The 20,428-nt window shown below is 37.9% G+C and overlaps 1 protein-coding gene across 12 annotated transcripts in view; it reads left to right on the plus strand.

The window, feature by feature from the left end:
• KDM6A (lysine demethylase 6A) overlaps positions 1–20,428 on the plus strand; it is a 148,443-nt gene that overhangs the window by 17,547 nt on the left and 110,468 nt on the right. For all 12 annotated transcript variants that reach the window (XM_058419560.1, XM_058419561.1, XM_058419564.1 and 9 more), the window contains exon 3: positions 16,391–16,499. In XM_058419560.1, coding sequence (XP_058275543.1) covers positions 16,391–16,499 — 109 coding nt within the window. The remainder of the gene's footprint in view (positions 1–16,390; positions 16,500–20,428) is intronic.

Raw genomic sequence — 20,428 nt, forward strand, 5'->3', positions numbered from 1 at the left:
CCCCTTGGAATGCAACTTCTGAGATTGTTGCAGTAAAATAAGGATTATTTCTTTTGTGCTTCCTCTTCCCTGAATACTCACTGTAAACAGCACAGAATTTTGGTTGATGCAGTGGACTTTGTTTTGTGATAGCTTGTGACCTTTCAGACTGGTCTACCAAGACTTTTGGAACCAGTGGATGAAGCTGTGCCCATGGGCATAAATTTAACTCTGACTTCCATGAGTGACACTTTTTTTTCAGGTCTGTAATGTGCATGTGCTCTTTACCCCTGTCTGCATCTGAAGCAGAGCTGCTCATGTCACAGTTCCTAGGCTGCTTTCTGGGAAGACCCAGTTGCTTTTTCCCCAGCTTGTTTTTTTTCCCCATACCCAATGATCTAATTACCTACACCAATATTGAGATTTGCTGTCTGGTGCAGCTGCTGGTGTTTGCAGTGGCTTCAGTGTCCCTGAGCCTTCTTCCTGCCTGTAGAAGGCAGTGCTAAATAAATCACAGTGGATTTTTTTACGGCACAGAAATATTTTATCATTTCATCATTAGCAGTCAGGCTCATGACATGCCTCAAGGGGAAAGCATAATGTAACAGTTCATACTTTTTTGCTTAATACCTTGACTGTGGAGTACAGCTGCCCCCGATGCAGCTGGAATACCAACAGCTGCTTTCCGATGCCCAGTGTCACATCTTTGTGAGCAGGACTGTGTATTTCTTGTTTTCAGGACATTATTTAGTTGCTCTGAGCCTTCTGGGAGGCCTCACACAAGATTCTGCTTGTTGACAAACTATGTGTTAAATTTTATTGGCAAAGGTCTTTTCACTTCGTATTTTTATACTTTGCATGTCACGCTGAAAACCTGTTTGGCCAACTTAGAGCTCTACAGTTTCTATTTAAAAGGTGAATTTTGTACAGATAAACTGTACAAAAATAGTGGTAGTGATCTCACTATCAGTAGCTTTCACTGTGATCACTGGGCACAATGGTGGCTTTCTGATAGTGAAAGCAAGTAGCAGCCTTAGGACATCAATACTGGAAACAGCGCTTCACTAATTTTGAAACACCTCACCAGATCTAGACTTGGGTTGATGAAAATTAATAATAAATCAGCTATTTAATTTTTGATTCCTGTACAAAAATGACAGCAGAATCTAACTGTAATGCTGCATTTTGCTGGATCTGCTGCTTCTTTTATCATTTGCTTTTGGTCTTGTTGATATTTCTCGTTTCGAGAGAAAAATTATCATTAGTTTAGAGAATTAAGACCATTTTGAAATACTGGGTGACAGTGGCTGCTTATGTGTTTTGGAAAAAGGAGCAAGTCTGAGTCTGAAGCCTACCAACCAGATAAATGATGCAGCAGAAAGTGAATTATGTGTGTCTGCTCATCTGAAAGTGGGTGGAGGGAACATCTTTGTTAAAAAAAAAAAAAAAAAAAAAAAGGCTGTGAACCATTACTTGGAACCTATTTTAGAGAACTTGGGCCTGTAGCTTAGTGTTACAGATCTTTGTAAAGTGTGTGACCAGGATGATTGCTGAGGACCTGGCTTTCTTGTAGCATGTTGGTGTTATCTCTCGAGGTCAGAGAGCTCATTCCTGGGTGCTGTGCTGTGGCAGGCAGTGTATGCTGGGCACGAGACATCCAAAGATGTTCAAGAAGTGATATCCAGCCATAATTTTTGTGGGGGACCGTGGTGTTCGTTTGTTTTGTTGTTTGTTACCTCTTCATTTGTTAAAAAAGTTATGAATAGCCGTTTATTATTTTTCTTCAAAACAGTTTTAATTTTCTACGTGATGTTTTGAAAGCATGTCACAGAATGTGTAATGCTGCCAAGATTTGGTGAATATTATTTTACTCTTTCATTTTTCTTCCCTGGAGAGTTGTTAAACTAAAGCTTTTCTTGAAATTTTGTAGAATATTATTTCACAAGAGAATTTTGAAAAGCAGTATTCTTGGTATGAAAGAAGGCTGGTTTGTATGAGCACGGAAAGCTTTGGTTGTTTAAGTGATACTGCTAAACCCACAGTGTTGGTACTTGTCCTGTGGAGTCAGGCTGAAATTAAAGCCAAATTATTTTCTGAAAGACCATAAGAAGTGGGTTTGGTTCTTAAAAAATTAAGTATATTTGCTAAAGAATTACGTTCCTTCATTAATTAAAATTTAAAATTGAGATTGTTTAGAGAGGCTCCAAGCACTGATCCTCACAAGTATTTATGTTGTTGAAGCTGGACAGATCACAGTTACTGTCTGTGGGTTTTGGTTCTGTGGTTGTTCTCTCTACTTCCAGCATGTTTGCCTCCTGTCTGGACAGTGAGGACATGGTCGTTCAAAATATTAAGGAGTTAATTTTACCTAAAGTTTCTCAAATACTCCATTCAAAAGTGCCCCAAGGGCATATGCCCTTTGTTTAACAATTCAGCTCTTTATAGTAAGTATTGGTCTTGGTCTGTTCTCACTTGAATAGGAACTGTTTCAAAAGTCTTGTGCAGACTCTTTGAGAGGGAACACAAAAGAATGCATAGGTTTATGTGAGAGTTTCTAGTTGTTGTTCAAGCCTGTCCCTTCACACTGTGTGTGGCTGTGTCCCAGATACACAGGTAAACATAATGGCATTATATTTATGAAAATTGCTGTCTTATATATGATACCAAAGAGTACTTAAAAGAACCCTTTTGCTTCTACTGTTTACATTTAAATGCTGTGCAAGAGCCTGATTTTCTGATGCTTCAAATACTTTTTGAATTTTCACTGTAAAATGATACCTTTGTTTGGCAGTGTTATTGTTAGGCTGGAATAGCTCTTGTCTTTCCCTGGTGTTTGTCCTGTTGGTACTTGTAGAAAAGTCATAGTAGCTTTTGATTAGCTAAGGTAAATAATTTGACATGTTTAGACTACTTTTACAAGACTCTTCTTTCCTTGTACCCCTGCAGTTCTCTTCTAAATTTATTTATTTTCTATCTTTATGGAATGCAGGGAAATTGTTTAGAATCTGCTGAGATGGTATTACTATTTCTGCTTTTAGAACAGGTTTTTCTCTGTCTCTTCTATGGCAAGAGCTTGGGAGTATGAACTGAAACTATCAGGAAACAGAATGGGAGCGAGATGGTTCCCTGCAGTTACTCTGTGGAACTGCTGGCTGTCCTGTGTTGTTAGTGTGAGTTGAGTGGACGTGGTTTTAGAGAGTGGTGGGGAAAATTAATGGAAGGAAAATCCATCAGGAGCATTTTCCATCTGTGCTCAGAAAGTTTCTGAATTTAAATTGATGTAGTCTGGAAAAATATCAAGAAAGAAAAAACAACCCACTGTGTGCTAAACTTTCTTTTTCTGCTTTTTCAACAGTGTGGTTTCATTTGCTAATCTTTTATTATTATTATTTTAGTCCATGTGCTGTTCAAGTAAATACAAAGACAGGTTGCTGCTGAGGGCTGACTGTTGGTCTGATTTACTGTTGTCTTATTTTCTTATTTTAACTTTTCTGGAAATCTCTTCTCTGTTGAGCTCCAAAATCCTTTATGCTTATTTTCATCTGCCTTATGCTGGCAGCATATACTTACCTTGGTTTGTTGATTTATAATCCAGTAATTAATGTACGTGAGATTTTTTTTTTTCTGTAGTTTTAATAAGCCTGTCACAGAGTTCATGATCTTACGTGGCTGTATAATGTTTTACTGCTACGTGTCTCCCAGACAGCCTTTCAAAAGCCATCTGAGAGGTGTGGTTTGGAGTTGCAATGTCCTTACCTCATTTGCAGTTGATAAACCTAAAAGAAGACCATAAATTCAGTCCAAAGGCCAACATCTTATCATGGCAAATTATGGAGATAATTATAAGATGATAGGTTACCACCAATAAGTGCAGTTAATATTACAGCAGTTCTCTTTTATGTTGAATTTTGTGCTACTTAGACACGATAATATATGTGTGAAAATGGATTTTAGGTGGAGGTTGGCCTGACTTACAAGAAAAACGAAAGCACGTTGAACTGTTGAACGTGAAACAAGTGCAGGAGACTGACCTCGAGTCTCAAAATCTCATGCCATTACTGCACAGGAAGGATAAATTTTAACAAATTTATTTTCTCCTGCTGCACGTTGTGCAGTGTAAGGGCACAGCCTTATGGCAGGAAGGAGGATCAAGTTGAGTTGGTGCTCCTTTGGGTCCCCTGCATGTGAGAGGCACCAGCATGACACCAGCAGCCATGACCCCACACCTTGGAACACGTGGAAATAAAATCAGCACAAGCCTCAAACTTTGCTTTGATGTTCCACAAAGACTTGGAGTTTTCCAAGTTATCTCACAGCAAAAGAAGTTTGAAATCTATTTCCAGCATACTGGAATTTCTGTGCATTGGGCAGCAGCTCAAGCTTTGCCAGTCAGGAGTTTTTCCCTGCAGGCACAGGCACCTCAGGGGATGCCAGTTCTCCAGCTGTGGCCTAAAGACAGCGTCAATATTGTCTTTCGCTTGTGCAAGTGTTATTTATGTTTCCAAGCTTAAGCATAAAGGTTACCCACCTCCTGTTGCTTTCACTGGATAGGCCACAGGTGGTCCAGAGTGATGAGGTTTGCTTTTTACGGATGTAAGAAAATCTGTTACTGCAGAAAACAATAAAAAAAGAGCCTTTTGTGCTACAGTTGACACTTTAAAATAAAGGACTTAAAACGATTGACATTTGGGACTGACTTACGTGCTACCCTTCTCCTTCTATGATTGTTTGAAAATGTCTTTATTTTAAATTTGATGCATTTTCGACTGTTCTTAAACTTTCTCACCTTGGTATTTTTTCATCCTCCCCAGACATTCCCTGCAGAGGGATAATCGCTTGTTCTCTTAGTGACTGGCATGATTGAAGTGATGATTACGTGGAGATGTTTTGTGTTGGGTGGGTGATGATTGGAGGTTGTTGTGCAGCTGGCTGGAGAAGTGATGGAATGATAACAGTGGAGAAGGCGCTGTCCTTCAGGACTTGAGCAAATTTGTGACCTGCTTTCATTCTCTGGCATTGCCCTGTGACAAAAGTTTCATCTCTTACTTGGTGCTCCCTCCCACTCCTTTATTCTGTCTGAGCTTTTATTTGCCACTCCTCTGGTTGTGCCCAGTGTACTCTTTAGAACTTAATTCAGTGGCCGACTCTGCTGTGCTTGGTTAAGAGATTTTTTGGGTTTTTCACTTTTCCTTGTTTCCTCTCCAGAGGAATTGCTTGTTCGTGGTGACACAATGTTTTGGCAGAGATTTTTTAGTGTATAGTGGAGCGTTTATGTATATTAAGGAAGGCGAATGAAATGTGTCTGCGCCTTTTCACATACATTTTCTAATAGCGATGAATTCAACTCTTTGGGGCCAGAACTTGAAAAAATCCAGTGTTCTGTGGAAATTGGCTTTTCCTGCTGTTTGTCCTGCTAATTTTGAAGAGTTCTTGTTAGCTGTGGTTGACACTCTGGTGAATTCTGTCAATTCAGAGATCTATGATTAGATCATTGAGTGCTTGGAAGGTGAATTTATCCTGTAAACAAAGATAGATTACATTAGTGACAGTGGAATGGGAGACAAGTTCATCTAAAACCTTAAAAAGGAAAACAGCATTTTAGTGTTAAAGATCTGTCCTTTTATGGAAACATCTTAATGACTTTATAGCTTTGGGTCACAATTTTGGTGCCTTTTTTGCAGTATCAAGTTAGTTGCATTTTGGAAACTATATTGCCTGTAAAACTGCTGAAGTTCATTCTAAGGTTTGACATCAGTGTGTAATTGAAATTGATATCTGCCACTGTAAATAATGTCTGAATTGATCGTTCATCTAAAGGCCCAAGTCATGATAGCTTTAGCTGAAGAGAGAACTTAGGAAATCACCTTCTGTGGAGTAATGGCACGTTCATTAAAAAAACAAACAAACAAACTTCTCAACAAACGATGTATAAAATTCAGTTATTTCTAGCATTGTTTCATTTTAAATGCAAACATTACAGTAATGTATGATAAGGGACACTTCAGAGTGTTTGGTGTCTGAACCACGTTCACATCCTGGTTTATGAATGGTGCCAGCAGAACTTGTGATGTTCAGTGCTGATCCTCACGCCTTTTTTGGGGTGCTCTGTCCCATTTCAAGCTTCTGATCACGGATTTCACGCCTCAGTGGGTTTATAAAATGCTTTTTTAACAGTTTGATTGTTGTTTTAAACATTTTGGGATTTTTCTCTCCGGCTCTGAGAGATGAGCAGTGTTAGTGCTTAGAGATGCTGATTTGGTCACTCTGAAAGGCGGTGTGGGTTAAAGATTCGGGTTCCGTACAGTGAAATCCACATTGTGCAATTTTTAGTCCACAAATAGACATTTTTAAGATAGAAATGGCCATTAGCTATTTTCTGTTTGGGACTGGAACACGTAATGAACAGTGTAAGTTTCGAATTGTGCGTAAACTTTTAATTTAGAGAAATGCACAAGGTTGACCTTTAGAAATGAGTGTGTTCAGGATGTGTATTGTTTTTCCTAAAGTCTAGTGACTCATTTTAAAGGCAGTTTTTTTACAAAACTCATAAAATTTTATGGTTAATAATGTTTTAAAGATGGGGAAGCCAGTTTTAAATTTTCATTTATTTCATAATATTTAAACTTTGCTGTTAAAGTTGAAACACAGTACAACTTCAGCCGTGGGGGGTTTGTTTGTTTGTTTGGGTTTTGTTTGGTTGGTTTTATTTTTAATTAGAGTTATATTTTAATGAGTTAGATGTGACTGTTTTGAATTGGTGGCTTCTGGTCCACAAGTATAGGAGTACTGTGCTTTAAGTAGTCAGGGTATGTGGTGAGTGAAAAGTAGGCCCAACAGAAGGGGGTGGTGTACTTTTTCCACTTGGGCATTGTATAAAAGATTCCTTGCAGATCCTTCTCTTGGAAAAAAAAGTCATCATCATGATGGAACTGAGAACTCATAATTGAATTTGTATTTGTAGTGTTTAGCCAAGACAGATGGTTGTGTGCCCAAACACCTCAGTCAGTACCCACCTCTAATGGATTGCATTTTTCTTCATCCAGCTGTTTGTTTTAAATTGCAAAATCCTCCTTTTCTAGCCAAGGTCATAGTGTAGTTGTGGATGGGGAAAGGATGACTGGAGCAGAGTTCTCTATGTCTAGGTAGAAGCTTAATGTCTATCATTCTACTACCTCTGTCCTGCAGAGAATCATCGTGGTCACTTCTAGCTTAAAAGTGAGATTGACTGGAATCTGATACTTATGGCGTTTGTGATGAGTATGGACAATTCAAATTTAAGTCTTTGTTTTAAATAAAGTGAAGTTTTGAATCTTGCTTTCTAGATTTAAGTCCTCAGGAGGTAGTTTTAATGTGCTGGAGTTTCTTGTGAATTTTTTGTGCATCCAATTTCTCTCCTATAACAGAATTGGGTTTTGACCTGCTGTGCTTATCAGGAACTTCATCCTTTGAAGGTGCCTCTATTTCAGCTTTTTCTCTAGTTCAGGTTCTCTGAACTATATTTTAGTTCAGTAGTGTCCCTGAAAATAACATACAAGATAGATGGAGAATTGGCATTAAGCTTCGTACGTTAATGTTTTCCCACTTGGTGTTTTTTAATGTCCATCTGTATATTAGATGTCAGATTTAATAGGGCTTGGGAATCATTATTCAAGAAGGAGATCTTACTTCCAGCTCCAGGGAAATGTTAATGAAGACAGTATGTGGTGACAACCTGCATGGCTGTTTACCCTGGAGCTCCAGGAGTCTTTAGGATGTTTTGCCTGTGACAATTCACAATCAGGTTTTACTTACCAGAAGACTCTGCTGGCCAGTTCCCAAGCAGTGTTTTGAATATATTGTCATTTTAGTTGGTGTTTAGTGCACATTATGATGCAAGTGCGTACTAGTAGCTAAAATAATTTGGACTTGGGCTTTGTAATGCATAAATGTAAAATCTGAAATCTCTGTGAATACACTTCCCCCACCTGTTACAGCCACGTAGCAGAAATAAGACATTTATTCTTTCCTGCAATAAGGTTCACCAGCTCTGCCATTCAGAAGTGGTACTGCTCATTAGCTGTGGGCTGTATGCAGAGGATTGTATTCCTCTAATTTCTTCCTTGCAATTTCTTTTCGTTGAGATTACCACACAAGGGGGGAGAGGTGCGGGATAAGGCTGGGTGATTGCTGGCGTTAGCAGACAAGGGTTACAACTCTTGATGGGAATTACTGTGCTTTTCAAGGTGTTTTCTGCCCATGAAGTTCTCCTACAAAACATTTTTTCTACGCCAGTTGGTTTTCATGCACATTTGGTTGTGTTCCAGTGTTGCTCATTTTCATATGTGAGCATAATTGTGTAAGCATAATTAAACAGCCACAGAGGAGAAAATATAAATGGCTGTGGATAAAGGGATGTGATATGTGGACTGTACGTATATGGGAGATTTCAGTGATGTGATGGAAAATCATTGGGGTGGATCCTTCTGTTGCACTGGCTGTGGTAACTTTAAAAGTACCAGCATTGTGAGACTCCTTGAAATAGTGATGTTTCAGTATTTAAAACCAGGTTCATTCAGTTTAGATTTTTTTTTTTTTTTTTTTTATCCTTTGTGTCTTAATGTGCCTTTACCAATTCTGTATCTCCTGTGGTGCTGAAAATTCCACGCTTCCCACCCTATTAGCATTAGCTTTTACACTTTCTTTATGAAACAGCTCCTGACCCATTTTCACTTCCATTCTTTTAAAATAAATCATCTTTTCCTTGTATTTTCAGACTAAGCTACCAGCAGTAGTATTACTGAGTACCAGGCCACCCCTAGTGCTTGAACCCTTATGGGACTGAAGTTTAGACTGGGCAGGTTTAGCAGAGCAATTGGTGGTAGCTTTTAAATATTTTTTAATAGTTGCCTTTATTTGTTGCCTTGTACTCAGACAACACAGAAAAATCATTCTGTTTAATCTGAAAAGAGGTATTTTCAAAATATATATTTGTTGTGTCAGTCTTGATAGAAATTGTCTTTCGCATGTGAGTGTCCATTGTTCTCTATTTAACACCTCTTTTTTTCCCCTCGCTCATTCTTATGCTTGGTGCCTGATAGTGTTACATTTCTAAAGACTTGTGTCCAGATCCAGGGATATTTGCATAAATAAGTTATTCAGAGCCTTTTTTTCCTTAGGTAAAGCAGGTGGCTGTTAATGCAGATTCTGGCTTTATTTGCGGGTGGGTTTCTGTGTTTGGTTGGTTTTTTTCCTGTGTTGATTTTAATTGTATTTCCAAAATAATTTACCCAGTGAAAACAAATCCAGCTATTTGTTTGTCATATCATATATTAAAATCTGTATGGAACTCCGCAGACTCTTAGATAAAACTGCTTTAACATTAAAAAAAAAAAAAAAAAAGTTTGTCTATCAGTGCTAGGTGTCTAAATGTTCTGAAGTATGGCATGCCACACCTCATTTGTGATGGTCTGTGTTGGTATAGGTGAGAATTGCTAGAATAAAGTCAGATTTAGTGGTCTTAAATTTTAGTGTGTGGTGAGCTATTCATGAGCTTGAACAGTTGCTAAATTAAGGTGCTGCAATTCTACTTGAAATAGACTTACTGTGGTAAAAATAGCCAAAAAGATGTTCCTATAGTCTCAGATAAAAATAATGTTCCAATTGCCTATGAAAAATCCACCACCACTCAGAAAAAAAAAAAAAAAAAGAAAAAAGTTGCTCATGTTCGTTTTGGGCTTTTTTATAAAGATTAACTATAAATTATTTTGAATGATGAAATTCCATATAAAATTTGCCATGATTTCTTGAGTCACCTGACTATGAAATATTTTCAGAGACTGAGTAGAGATGATTCTGTTTGCTCATAATTTAGAATTTCTAGAAATGATGTAGGGGGATGTGTGTGTGTGTACATAGACATTGATATTTGTAAGTTTATTTGACTGTATTTAAAAGAAATAATGAGAGGATTGCATCTTCCAGGTGAACTCAGACTCTTAGTGCAGAGTGATTCACCACATAAGCTCCAGTCAACAAATTTTTCATAAAATCCAGTTGATTATGGACACTGTCAGCTGCAAAGGGCTAAGCTTCTTGCATTTTATGTATGTAAATGATTTTTAATATCTAAACTGTAGAGTTTGCATCTGTCTGACAGAAAACACATCCAGAACGTCTTGCAAGTGTTTTGTATTCAGGGGAGGCAGGTTGGGTTTTTTACTCTCCGCTAAAATGTCACTTTTCTCCATTTAATCATTGATTTGCATGTATTCTGTTTGGTATTCTGTTCTGCAGTTCTGTGCTTTTTATAAAGCAATATCCCTCAGTTTTCAATGATAATTGAGTTCATGTTAATTCTCCCTTGTAAGCTTAGCAACCTTGACCTTACTTCTGCAGCTGACTATGTCATCTCTCATCTACCATAGACATCATTTGAACAAAAAAATATTTGTTACATCTTCAGCATTATCTGGAAACACGAAAGTCTTAGACTATAGTAGTGGCTTTTAAAGAAAATTCATCTGTGGCCATCAGGCTGTGCATGTAGCTTGTGTGTGCAGCTGCTTGTCTTTATTGCCTGCCTGTTTATTCTTGTATCCTGTTTCATGAAGCATTAGTCATAAGAAAATAAATTAGCCAAAACTGATGATAGATTTCTTGAGAAATGTTTGAGGAGGATCAATTTCTGTTATTCTATAGTAATTGTCCTTAAAATGATAAAGACTTTGGTCCTAAATGTTACTAGCAGACTTGACTAAGCTCAGAACATTCCAATATGCCATAGAAATTTTGTGAGAACAAAGTTACTGAAGAGACCAGTTCATGTTTTTCCTTCTTGAGGCCCAAATGTTCTGGTGTCTGAGCATATTTGTGTCCAGCAAGCTGTACTTTCAGCACTCTTACTGAGGCTCTTGAAATAGTGTAGTGTGTATATGAAATACAAGGAGAGTAAACGTGTGAAATTGGGAGAGAAATTTTGTAACAGAATATGAGCGTTGCAAAGACGGAGCGTATAAAGAAGCTTTGAAAGCTGTAGTGGGAATTGCTATTGAATAAGAAAGTAAAGAAAGTTAAGGATATTGTGCCAATACATAATATGAGATCCTTCAGTGGAGGATGTGCTGCATTAATCTAGTTTATCTTCAGTCAAATAAGAATGGTGTGCTTTTCTTGGCAGAAGTAAATGAGATGTTCTTGTAAATCATCTACAGCTCAGAAGGTGATGTGTATCCAACCAGTCACTGATTGGGGGAAAAAACAGTTTAAACTTCTGAAGAATTCAGGCCTTTTTTTCTCTGTGCTTAGCTGAGGTGAGCCCTGCTCACACCCCCATTTCTGAGAGCAGGAGCTGGAACCTCACCAGGAGGTTCTCTGACTGGTAGCAAATTGTCATTTTTGTAAGCAGATCATTTTGGTGAATTGTGGAAGGAGGAAGGGATGGGAAAATAAGCCTTTCAGAGCCTCCTCTGTGGTACTGAGGGAGGGAGAAGGGGCCCAGCACACACACACTTGTGCCTCCCTGGTCTGTGGGTGCCCCTTGGACTCACCAGTGGTAGATGTGTGGTTGTTGCCTCAGTGAACGCTGCTGTCCACGTAGTTACTTCATTTTCCAGAAGGATAAAATATGAGCTAATTCAAGTTCTCCTTCTGTCCGTTACTGTAGCTTGTATTTTGTTTGTCAAGAGCCTGCTGATGTCTCCCTCTCCAATTTTCCTGTGGAATCTCTGTTCTCATTACCTGCTCACAAAGCCCATCCAGTTGGGTCAGTGGAGGCACAAGAAAAAGAAGCAGCAACTGTTCAGTTTTGTCACCCTCCCCCAGCTTATCTACATATACAGTAGTGTTTTATGGTATAAAATTGAAGGGTTTAGGGACTTCATGGAGCTTCGAATTTGTGATTTTACGCTATGCTGTCTGCATTGAAATGCTCTGTTTTTCTTGAGCAGTTAATTTCTTACCCAGTAAAATTCAAATCATTTCTTTCACTGTGTGTTACTGCCCGATTGTTGCCATGTTAACAATTCAGATTGCTGGCTTTTTGGTTCCCTGTAGTTGCTAGGTCTTTTTTCTGTTTTAAGTAAAAATCTGCTGACTCAGTGTACTCCTCCATTTTCATATCAGTAATATATTTAAGACCTAATAGTTAAAATTTTGTCACATTTGGCCGTTTAGCCCTGCTTAGTTTCATTTTGGTCAGTCATGCTTGTCATGATTCAGAAAGGAAAACATCACATTATCGTATACAGAAACAATCTGAACAAGCTGTATTGATTTTTTCCTTCTTTTTTAGTACAGTTGTTTAACAATAGTTTTGAATTTGTGCTGTAAAGTATAAACAATTGCAACCAATGATCAAGGTTTTTTTCTTCATAGAAATAGCATTGTCCTTTTTATTTATAAAGCAGAGCTCTAATATTTCAGTGACTCCTGTATACAATATTTAGAATTCTGGTTTTATCTGTTGGATTTATCAGTTAGATTTGTTTGGGTTGGGTATATTTATTTGTTTTGTTATAGTATATTCTTGACTCTAGGGCCTTTCCTTCAGGAAGTGGCATCATAATAATAATGGCCAAAACTGACATTTGGTTAATGGGGTTAGTTTTGTTTGGTTGTTTTTTTTTTTTTTTTTTGTGAGTGTGGGGAAAGAGTGTTTTAAAACAGAGGAGAAAAACAATCCAGGTCCTTATCCATTGGAATGATAAGTAGGGAACACACAACAGTCTGATAGTACATTTTAAGGGTGATTCTAGAATTATTTCTTCCTTTTGTGAACAGATTTTGCTAGCTTTTTGTGAGGAAGTAAATACACTTAAGCGTTTTTCTTCACTGTACTGTATTTAAAGATGTCCTAAGAATTGATAGTTGAATCTGTGCGTTTAGGATGCTCCCAGTCATGAACTGTGATGTAATGAGAGGGAATTTGTGTGACAGTAGTGTATTACTTCAGTTGAAGGTGGCAAACAGCGTGAATATTGTTACTTTTTTAGTGTCATATAAGCCAGTTTCTTTTCCTGCAGCTATTCCTACCTCAGTTTCCTGCTTCTGCTCTGGTTGCCACACCACGAAGCAGCTGTGGGTGATTATTTTGCCAAGTTCCTAAATTCTTCAGGTTTCCCTTTTATCTTCTTGTTGCCTTGAACAAAGGGAAGGAAGTGTATGATGTTGTGTAGCAACCTTCCTTTTTATTTCAGGGTCTTTCTCTTTCTTGTTAATTTGTCAATACTGGCAATTCTCAAGGCTGACTCCATTGAGTACACATAGAGATCCATACAGTGTGGAGAAATAACTTTTAACTTCCTTAGAATTCTTAATGGCTCAGGATAATTTAAGTGGGTTGCACAAGTGGTGCCATAGGTGACCTTCGCAGTTAAAGAACCACTAAAATGAGATCCTTTGATTGTTCCTTCAAAGAAAACATATGCAGATACATGCAGTTGTGGCCTCCCTTTTACTTCCATTCATTCAACAGAGATAAATTCTTACCTGTGCAGAAAAATACTTGTTACTTTCTAAAGCTCTTTGTGGATGGGTCTGGCGGGGAAGAAAGTTTCTTGACCAAAACCAAAGTTGGGTCAGTCTCTTCCTGGTGACTCTGCCCTGACTTTTGGGAAGAGCAAGAGCCAAACAAGTGACCAAGCTGCTCTTCCTCCAGAGCCTGTGCCAAGGAAGTACCACTTGCTTTTAGTTTCTCTTTCATTTTGTTAGAATGTGCTGGAAAAATTTAAAAAATTCATTTGAAACAGCCTTCCCAAGTTAAGTTTGCATAAATACGAGTGTATTGCTGATTATGTTGCAAACCCGTTCGAGGTCAGTGGGAGAGGGTTTGCTTTAGTGGTGTAATTGAATTGCTCTTACAGGAACACATCACTTACAGTTAACTGTGGCTGAAAGGGGAAGTTCTGGTGTCTTCAGCCTTGCCTTGTGCTGGCATCAGTGAGATGGCTTAACAGTGTCTTCAGTTTGTGTTCTAACATGAGGAAATTCTGCCTTGTTGAGAATTGCTCTGAGCTGTGTGAAAGGCTTGGGCGCAGGTTTTTACATCTCTACTACAGACAGTGCTTCAGATATAGGTGATTTGTCTTTTAATGAGGATTTACTTAAAAGGGGACTATGGGAACACTGAGGGTCCCCAAACACTTAAATGTTAAAGTGCATGTGAGTTATCATTTCCCTGAACATCTGTACGGAAAACTCCTGCTAAATTTGTTTATGTAGTCAAGTTTTCTTTAAACACCTGTAGGCTGAATGAGGCTACCCTAGCTTTCTCTCTGTATTTATTGTAGGCTGCCTGTTGTGGTGGCAGTTTCTGTTTGCTCTGAATTGCAAAAGACAAAAGAAAATATCCAAATATGACTATTTTTTTCAGCAGCTGCAGCAGGTACTGCAAATCATCAGAGAAACGGAAACCTATCTACAAATCAATGTGTAGCAGTAACGTTAGGGGCACCATCAAAAATTTTATTATGATTTGTACAAATCAAGAGATGAGACCAAAAAGTAGAGAGAGGAAGCACGGTGTCAAAAACAAGGTTTTACACTAAGACATTGGCAGATGAGTTCAGCTGATGAATCTGATGTTAAGAGTCAGTACATACACAAATAGCGTTCCTAAGAAATGTACTTTATATTTGTGTGCTTTGCTTCTGATTTTAGGGATGATATTCTTGAGATGGAGAAATGGCTGATTGCAAGAGGTGTTGATAGTGATGGAAGTAAAATTAAAGGAGTAGTAGCTTTGATCCATGGTGAAAAGAATTGCTGTCTTTCCACTGCAGTTTGCCTAGGGCTAGGCTTGCAGCACATGAAGGAAAAGTTCTGCAGCAGATCTTTGAGGCAGAGGCAAGTACACATCTTAATTTGGTATCTTCAGAACATGGCCAAATAGCTGCAGTTTGAAATATGTACTCAAAATTTATGTAAACATATTTCATGTTTTATTAAATCATTTTAGTACCACATGCACACCTGCAGTTCTGTAGCAGCAGAGCTTTGTTTTGATTCATCAGAACTTTGCCTCTAAAAACAGCCCAAAGTAAGGCTTTTCTGGACTTGGAAGTAGGTGAATGTATGTGATACACCTCAGATAAACTGTGACCTGCTCAGAACAGATTAGATCAGTAATTGGGTTCTCCACAGATGTGTTTTAACCATTTCCTGACATTTCCTCATTTTATTTTTGGCATTTCTCATTTCTGAGATTAATAAAAGTGTACTCAAAGTGAATTATAAGCATGGGCAAGGCTACTGATTTAAATATTCATCTAGATTTCCCTCCCCTCTTTTGAATATTGAGTTTTGATAAAATCTCTTCAAAAAGCTCCACATTTCACAGAAACACGGAATATGCTGAGTTGGAAGGAACCTACAGTCTTTGATTACTGTCATGTAATAAAATCAAAGAACTCATAATTGCGAACAAATTTGGAACATTCACCAGGGATAGGTGAAAGTCACAGATTAAACAGCTGAAATTAGAATTTCTGGGAAGTCTTTCTGGCTTTTGAGAACTGTGCTGGTGCAAAGGACCTTCCATTTAACTTTGTTCAACTGCTTCAATTCAATGGCTGTTAAGTTCAGAAAGTTGGGAAAGTGGTTTTATTTATTTTTTTATTTACTCATTCCCAAAGTGTAAACAGGGTCAGGAGGTAAATAGGGTCATCAACTAAGGATGTAATAGGTTAAAGATCATGGCAATTACAGTGAATCGAAGGTGTCAGTTCAGTTGTTAAAAATGTGTGTTCATAGCACAGAACGTTCTTTGCTTCTCTGTGTGTGTCACTTAAAAACTTCTGGGGCAACTGTTCTGAAACTGAAATTAATTTCTAGTTGAATTCACATTTGACTTTAGCTTTTCTTAGTCCACAGTACAAGGAAGTAAAATATTTTACAACATGATAGATGTGAAAAGAATCGGATCTTGAGTAACACATAGATACATAAATTGCGTAAGGAACGTGTTGAGGTGGTGCGTTCTTTGGTTTAGCAAAAATGAGTGAAATAACCGTTAAACAAAAAATTACTTCTTTAGGGAAAAAAGCAGCACAATGAAAATAAAATTAGAGAGGTTTCTTCCTTGCAGATTGGAAAGAAAAAAATCAATCCTTTGGTGTTTCATTGATTTAGAAATTAAAAATTGTCACGTAACTTAGAGGTTTGCTTTGTGTTGGGGAAATCGAATGTCCACGGGTAAACCAGAGAAAATTTCTGTTCTTCGTTTGTTGTCAATTTGCATTAGAATGAATGAGCTTCCAAATCTGTTCTGTCTTAAATATTGCATTTCTTCTTTGAAAAGTGATGCTGGCTTCATTATTAAGAGTGTTTGTAGACCTCAACTTTCAAGCTAGTTAAAATCTTCATTATTTCTCAGAAAATGTATTATTTCCTTTAGTAAAATACAGGATTTTGAAAACCTTGTATTTCTTTTTCCCAGGCTGTTCGCTGCTATGAATCGCTAATTTTGAAAGCTGAAGGAAAGGTCGAGTCTGATTTCTTTTGTCAGTTAGGTCACTTCAACCTCTTATTGGAAGATTATCCAAAAGGTAAGAATTTTTAGTTCTTCTGATAAATGTCTTTGGGGAATTGTTCTTTGCTGTAGGTGACAACAGAATGAAAAACATCGGTCTTAAGTCACTGTTTCCTTGGTTTGTACTGTATTTCAGAGCCCGTAAAAGAATTTAGACTGGTGATATCTTTACAAAAGCAACTCCACCCCATGCCTTATTTCAAACACACAAAGATACTGGTTTACCATTTCTTTGGGTTGCAGAAACAGGGAGATGAGTTATATCTGAGAGCAGTTCAGAAGCATTGCTTGGTGACTCAGGCTGGCTGTGGGCTGTCTGGTAGCAGCATGTCTGTGGGTCCGCTGCTTCTCTGTCTGACATTGAGCAGTGTGAGTTTGGCTTCCTGGGACCTTCATTTCTAAAGTGAGAAATATGTAGATTTGATGCTGCTCAGGGGGAATTTGCAGCTGTCTGAATTTAGTCAGGAAATTTGGAAGGGTTTGGGTGATGGAGGCATCTGTCTTGTACCTCATCCCATCCAATGAATGTGATATAACCACTGGTGTTTCCAAATCCAGAGGCATGGGAAAACCTGCAAGGGAGCACAGCAGTATGCTGTCGCTAAAATTTAGTGAAGAGTAGTTTGATCTCATGCTTTAATTTTAATTATTTTTTCATTTTTTGGCCTCCCCCTCTGCAAAAAAAATTTACACCACTCTTTCTCAATAGCCTGATAAAGCTAGGTGTGAGTGCAGTGTGACCTTCTGGATTTATTTTACTTAGCAAAAACAGCCCAGGATTATGGATTTACCTGTATTAACTCTGCTTTTGAGATGATAACAGTTAAGAGTGACAGGACCAGGTGTTGCTGTGGATCAGAGAAAGGGTTTACTGATGGGATATCTGCTTTGTACTCTGTGGGTGGTTTTAAAAACAAGCATAAAAATCCCAATTGGTGGTTGAAAATATCAGTTCTCCGGAACTGTAAAAGAGCATTAGCGCAGCAATGTGAGAAGAAACACTAAGCCATTAAAAATCTGAATTAAAGTACTTAATGCTTTCTTAGATGCCTATTTAAAGTCACATCTCAATCGTAAAGAAAGCTTCAAGAAGACAAAAAACCCTTGTTAGTTATGGAATATTAAAAAAAAAAAGAAAAATATGTATCTGTATTTTCAAAGAAGTACAGTAATAGTTGAAAATGCTGGAGGAATTTTAATTGATGTAAAAAGGGAAGTTAAAGGGTTTTTTTAAATTAAGTGAGGGACATATGTTCCTGTTCACTACAGTTTTTGAACTTTAGTACCAAAGACTGTAAAGCTATCACCCTCAATGCAGAAAGTCATAGGTGTTTTATAACTAATTTACTACTGCTGTTTCAAAGAACTAGAATGCTTGTGTTCCATTATAAAGTAAAAATGAATTTCATTACATGATTGAAATTGTTACTTTAATTATCATCCATTCTAATTGCATTATAGTTAAATTTTATATGATTTAGAACAGAAAAGTAAAGAGAGTTCAGAATGTTTTGGTGTCACTAATGTAGATTTTACCCACATTTTAAGTCCTGAAGTTCCAGAAGTGTAAAATGCTGAAGGAGCATGGTCTTCAGAACCATAAATCTATGGAGACTGAATTTAGTCATGGATAAAGTTATTGAGAAGTCAGTGTGTTTAATAAATTGGATGTAATTAATAAAATACCACAAGATAGCAGCAGGTATAATGCTCCACAATTTTTTTTTTCCCTTAGAAGCCTGTTACTTAAGTATCTTCAATAAATGCATGTACCTTTGTATATAATATACCAAGTGTCTTTTATAAAGTCAGAAGTCACAGTGTTCTTTGTTTAAAAATGCTTGCAGTGAAGTTTGTGCAGAGCAGAACAAATTGTGAGCTGACTGTAGAACTGGGATCAGTGGTCGAGATGAAGCACTGCTGGGATGACAGATCTGGGGTTTGTGTTGGTGGTTTCTTCTCTTCAGATCTCTCATTTTTTCACAAACACATTGGCAGTGAAGGGTCATGCAGCTTAGGTGCATTTTGTTGCATGTTTTTAGTGTTTTGATGTAGCTAATACCTTCTTCTGAATGTCCTGAGACTGTTGGTCATTTCTTTGTAAGAATTACAACTTAAACGCTGTAAGAGGGATCTTGAGGAAAAAGTCATGGCGGGTTGCATCCTTGAAACTCACATTATTGATGCTAATCCTGCCCCTGCTGCATGTACTCAGAGGGGCAGGCTGCCTTTCAATGTGCAGTAAGCTGATGTCTGATGCTGAGGTCTATTTAATTTTATTTTTTTTAATGAAACCTGTTAAATATTCTAAGTTCCCTCCAAAGTGCAGTATGTTTTCTGTCACTTGTAGCCACTGAATTCCAAAATCAATATGCTTTTATTTTTCTTCCTTAAAAAGAAGTACTTGTCTTCAAGAAAAGATTTGAATTCACATCAGAAGTTACTGGATTAGATTCTTTCTTCTCAGTGTTATACCTGAGCTTAGACTGGAGTATCAGTGCCACTGCTAGCCTTTAACAGATGTGAAGCTGCTCTGCAGGTTGCAGTTTTCCCAAAATGCAGTAAGTTTGAATTGCTGTTGATAGCTAAAGGGTTTTCTCTGCAGCCGTGGCATGGAGTTGTGTTAGCACCCTGCTGCTGTTAGAAAGCCCTACGCAATGGATCGGCCTTTTTGCAGATTTTGAATCCAGTGAGACACTGATTTGTATTCAGACACTTATCACCAAGATTACAGATGGATTGGGTTCAGCTTTGCTTGCATGTTCAGGGTGGGTTCTGTGCTCAGTTTTCATTGTACTGATCGTGACTGATCAGAATTCGGCTTTGGGATTTCCTAAAATGGGAACGTTGACTCCTCCGGGTGAAAACAATTTCATTTCCTGAGTAGAATTTTCTTAACACTGATCTGATTCTTCCTCCTTTCTTTTCTGACAAGGCATCTATTCCCCAGCTGTTGGATTGTTTTGGAGGTTCCCAAACCTCTTGCTGCTTGGCCATGCCCTGAGTGGCACCCCCGTGTCTGTGGGTTTCTTTCTTTGTGCTGGCACAGCTGAGTCTGCAGCTGTGTGGGGAACTGATCCAACTGAAAAATAATCCTGCGCAAAAATGCCGTGCAATTGCCCCAGAATGTGAAACCTCAGTCTTGGGGTTTTGCTGGAGGAGGTGGATGGGCTGTCCTGGAGGCCTTTGGGTGCTGGGAGCATTCTGAATCCAGCTAGGACTCCTGATGTGAACCTGTGAACTGTTTGCTCCTGGATTCCTTGAGACAGACGGGTTTTTTTACCAAACTGTTGTGCTCTGATCTTGAAAGAAACACGTTCCACTGATAGTTGGAGTTTATTTTTTATGTCATGGCTGGTTTCCATAAGCAGTAAGGGGTGCAGATAGTGATGTTTTAAGGTTTGGATTCTAGCTGACTTGAGTTCTAATTGACTGCTGTTTAATGAGCTCGTGGATTGACATCATCTTTGTTTTCCTTGGGGATCTTTATTTTGTGGAAGGGTCACGTGCATTGACCGTGTTCAGTCTGTGACTTGGAGGAGAGCTCGCAGTGGCACAAATGGAGATGTGCTTTAATCATTGCTGCTCTCTAAGCAAAATTTCCTGGAAGTAGAAAATGCAGTTAATGAATGAATGATTTGAGAAAAAACATGAAATTATTTGTGCCACAGTTACTAAAACACAATTAAAAAAATGAACTGAAATATTTTTTATTGTTGTATTCAAGTGGTAGTCTCATTTTTAAATGTTCTGTGTCAGAGCAGTTTTAGCAGTATTCATTTTGATTATAGATGGTGACTACTTTGGCAAAAATACTAATATAAAAAACATTTTAAGTCATTTAGAAGGCAGTGTTTGGTAGTTCAGGGAAATTTTTTTTAGTAATCATTAATCTAACATTTGAAACTGTACTAAAAAAACCAAAAACCCAGACTGTAATTTGAG

Source organism: Hirundo rustica, chromosome 2, assembly GCF_015227805.2.
Source record: "Hirundo rustica isolate bHirRus1 chromosome 2, bHirRus1.pri.v3, whole genome shotgun sequence".
NCBI classification, from domain to species: Eukaryota; Metazoa; Chordata; class Aves; order Passeriformes; family Hirundinidae; genus Hirundo; species Hirundo rustica.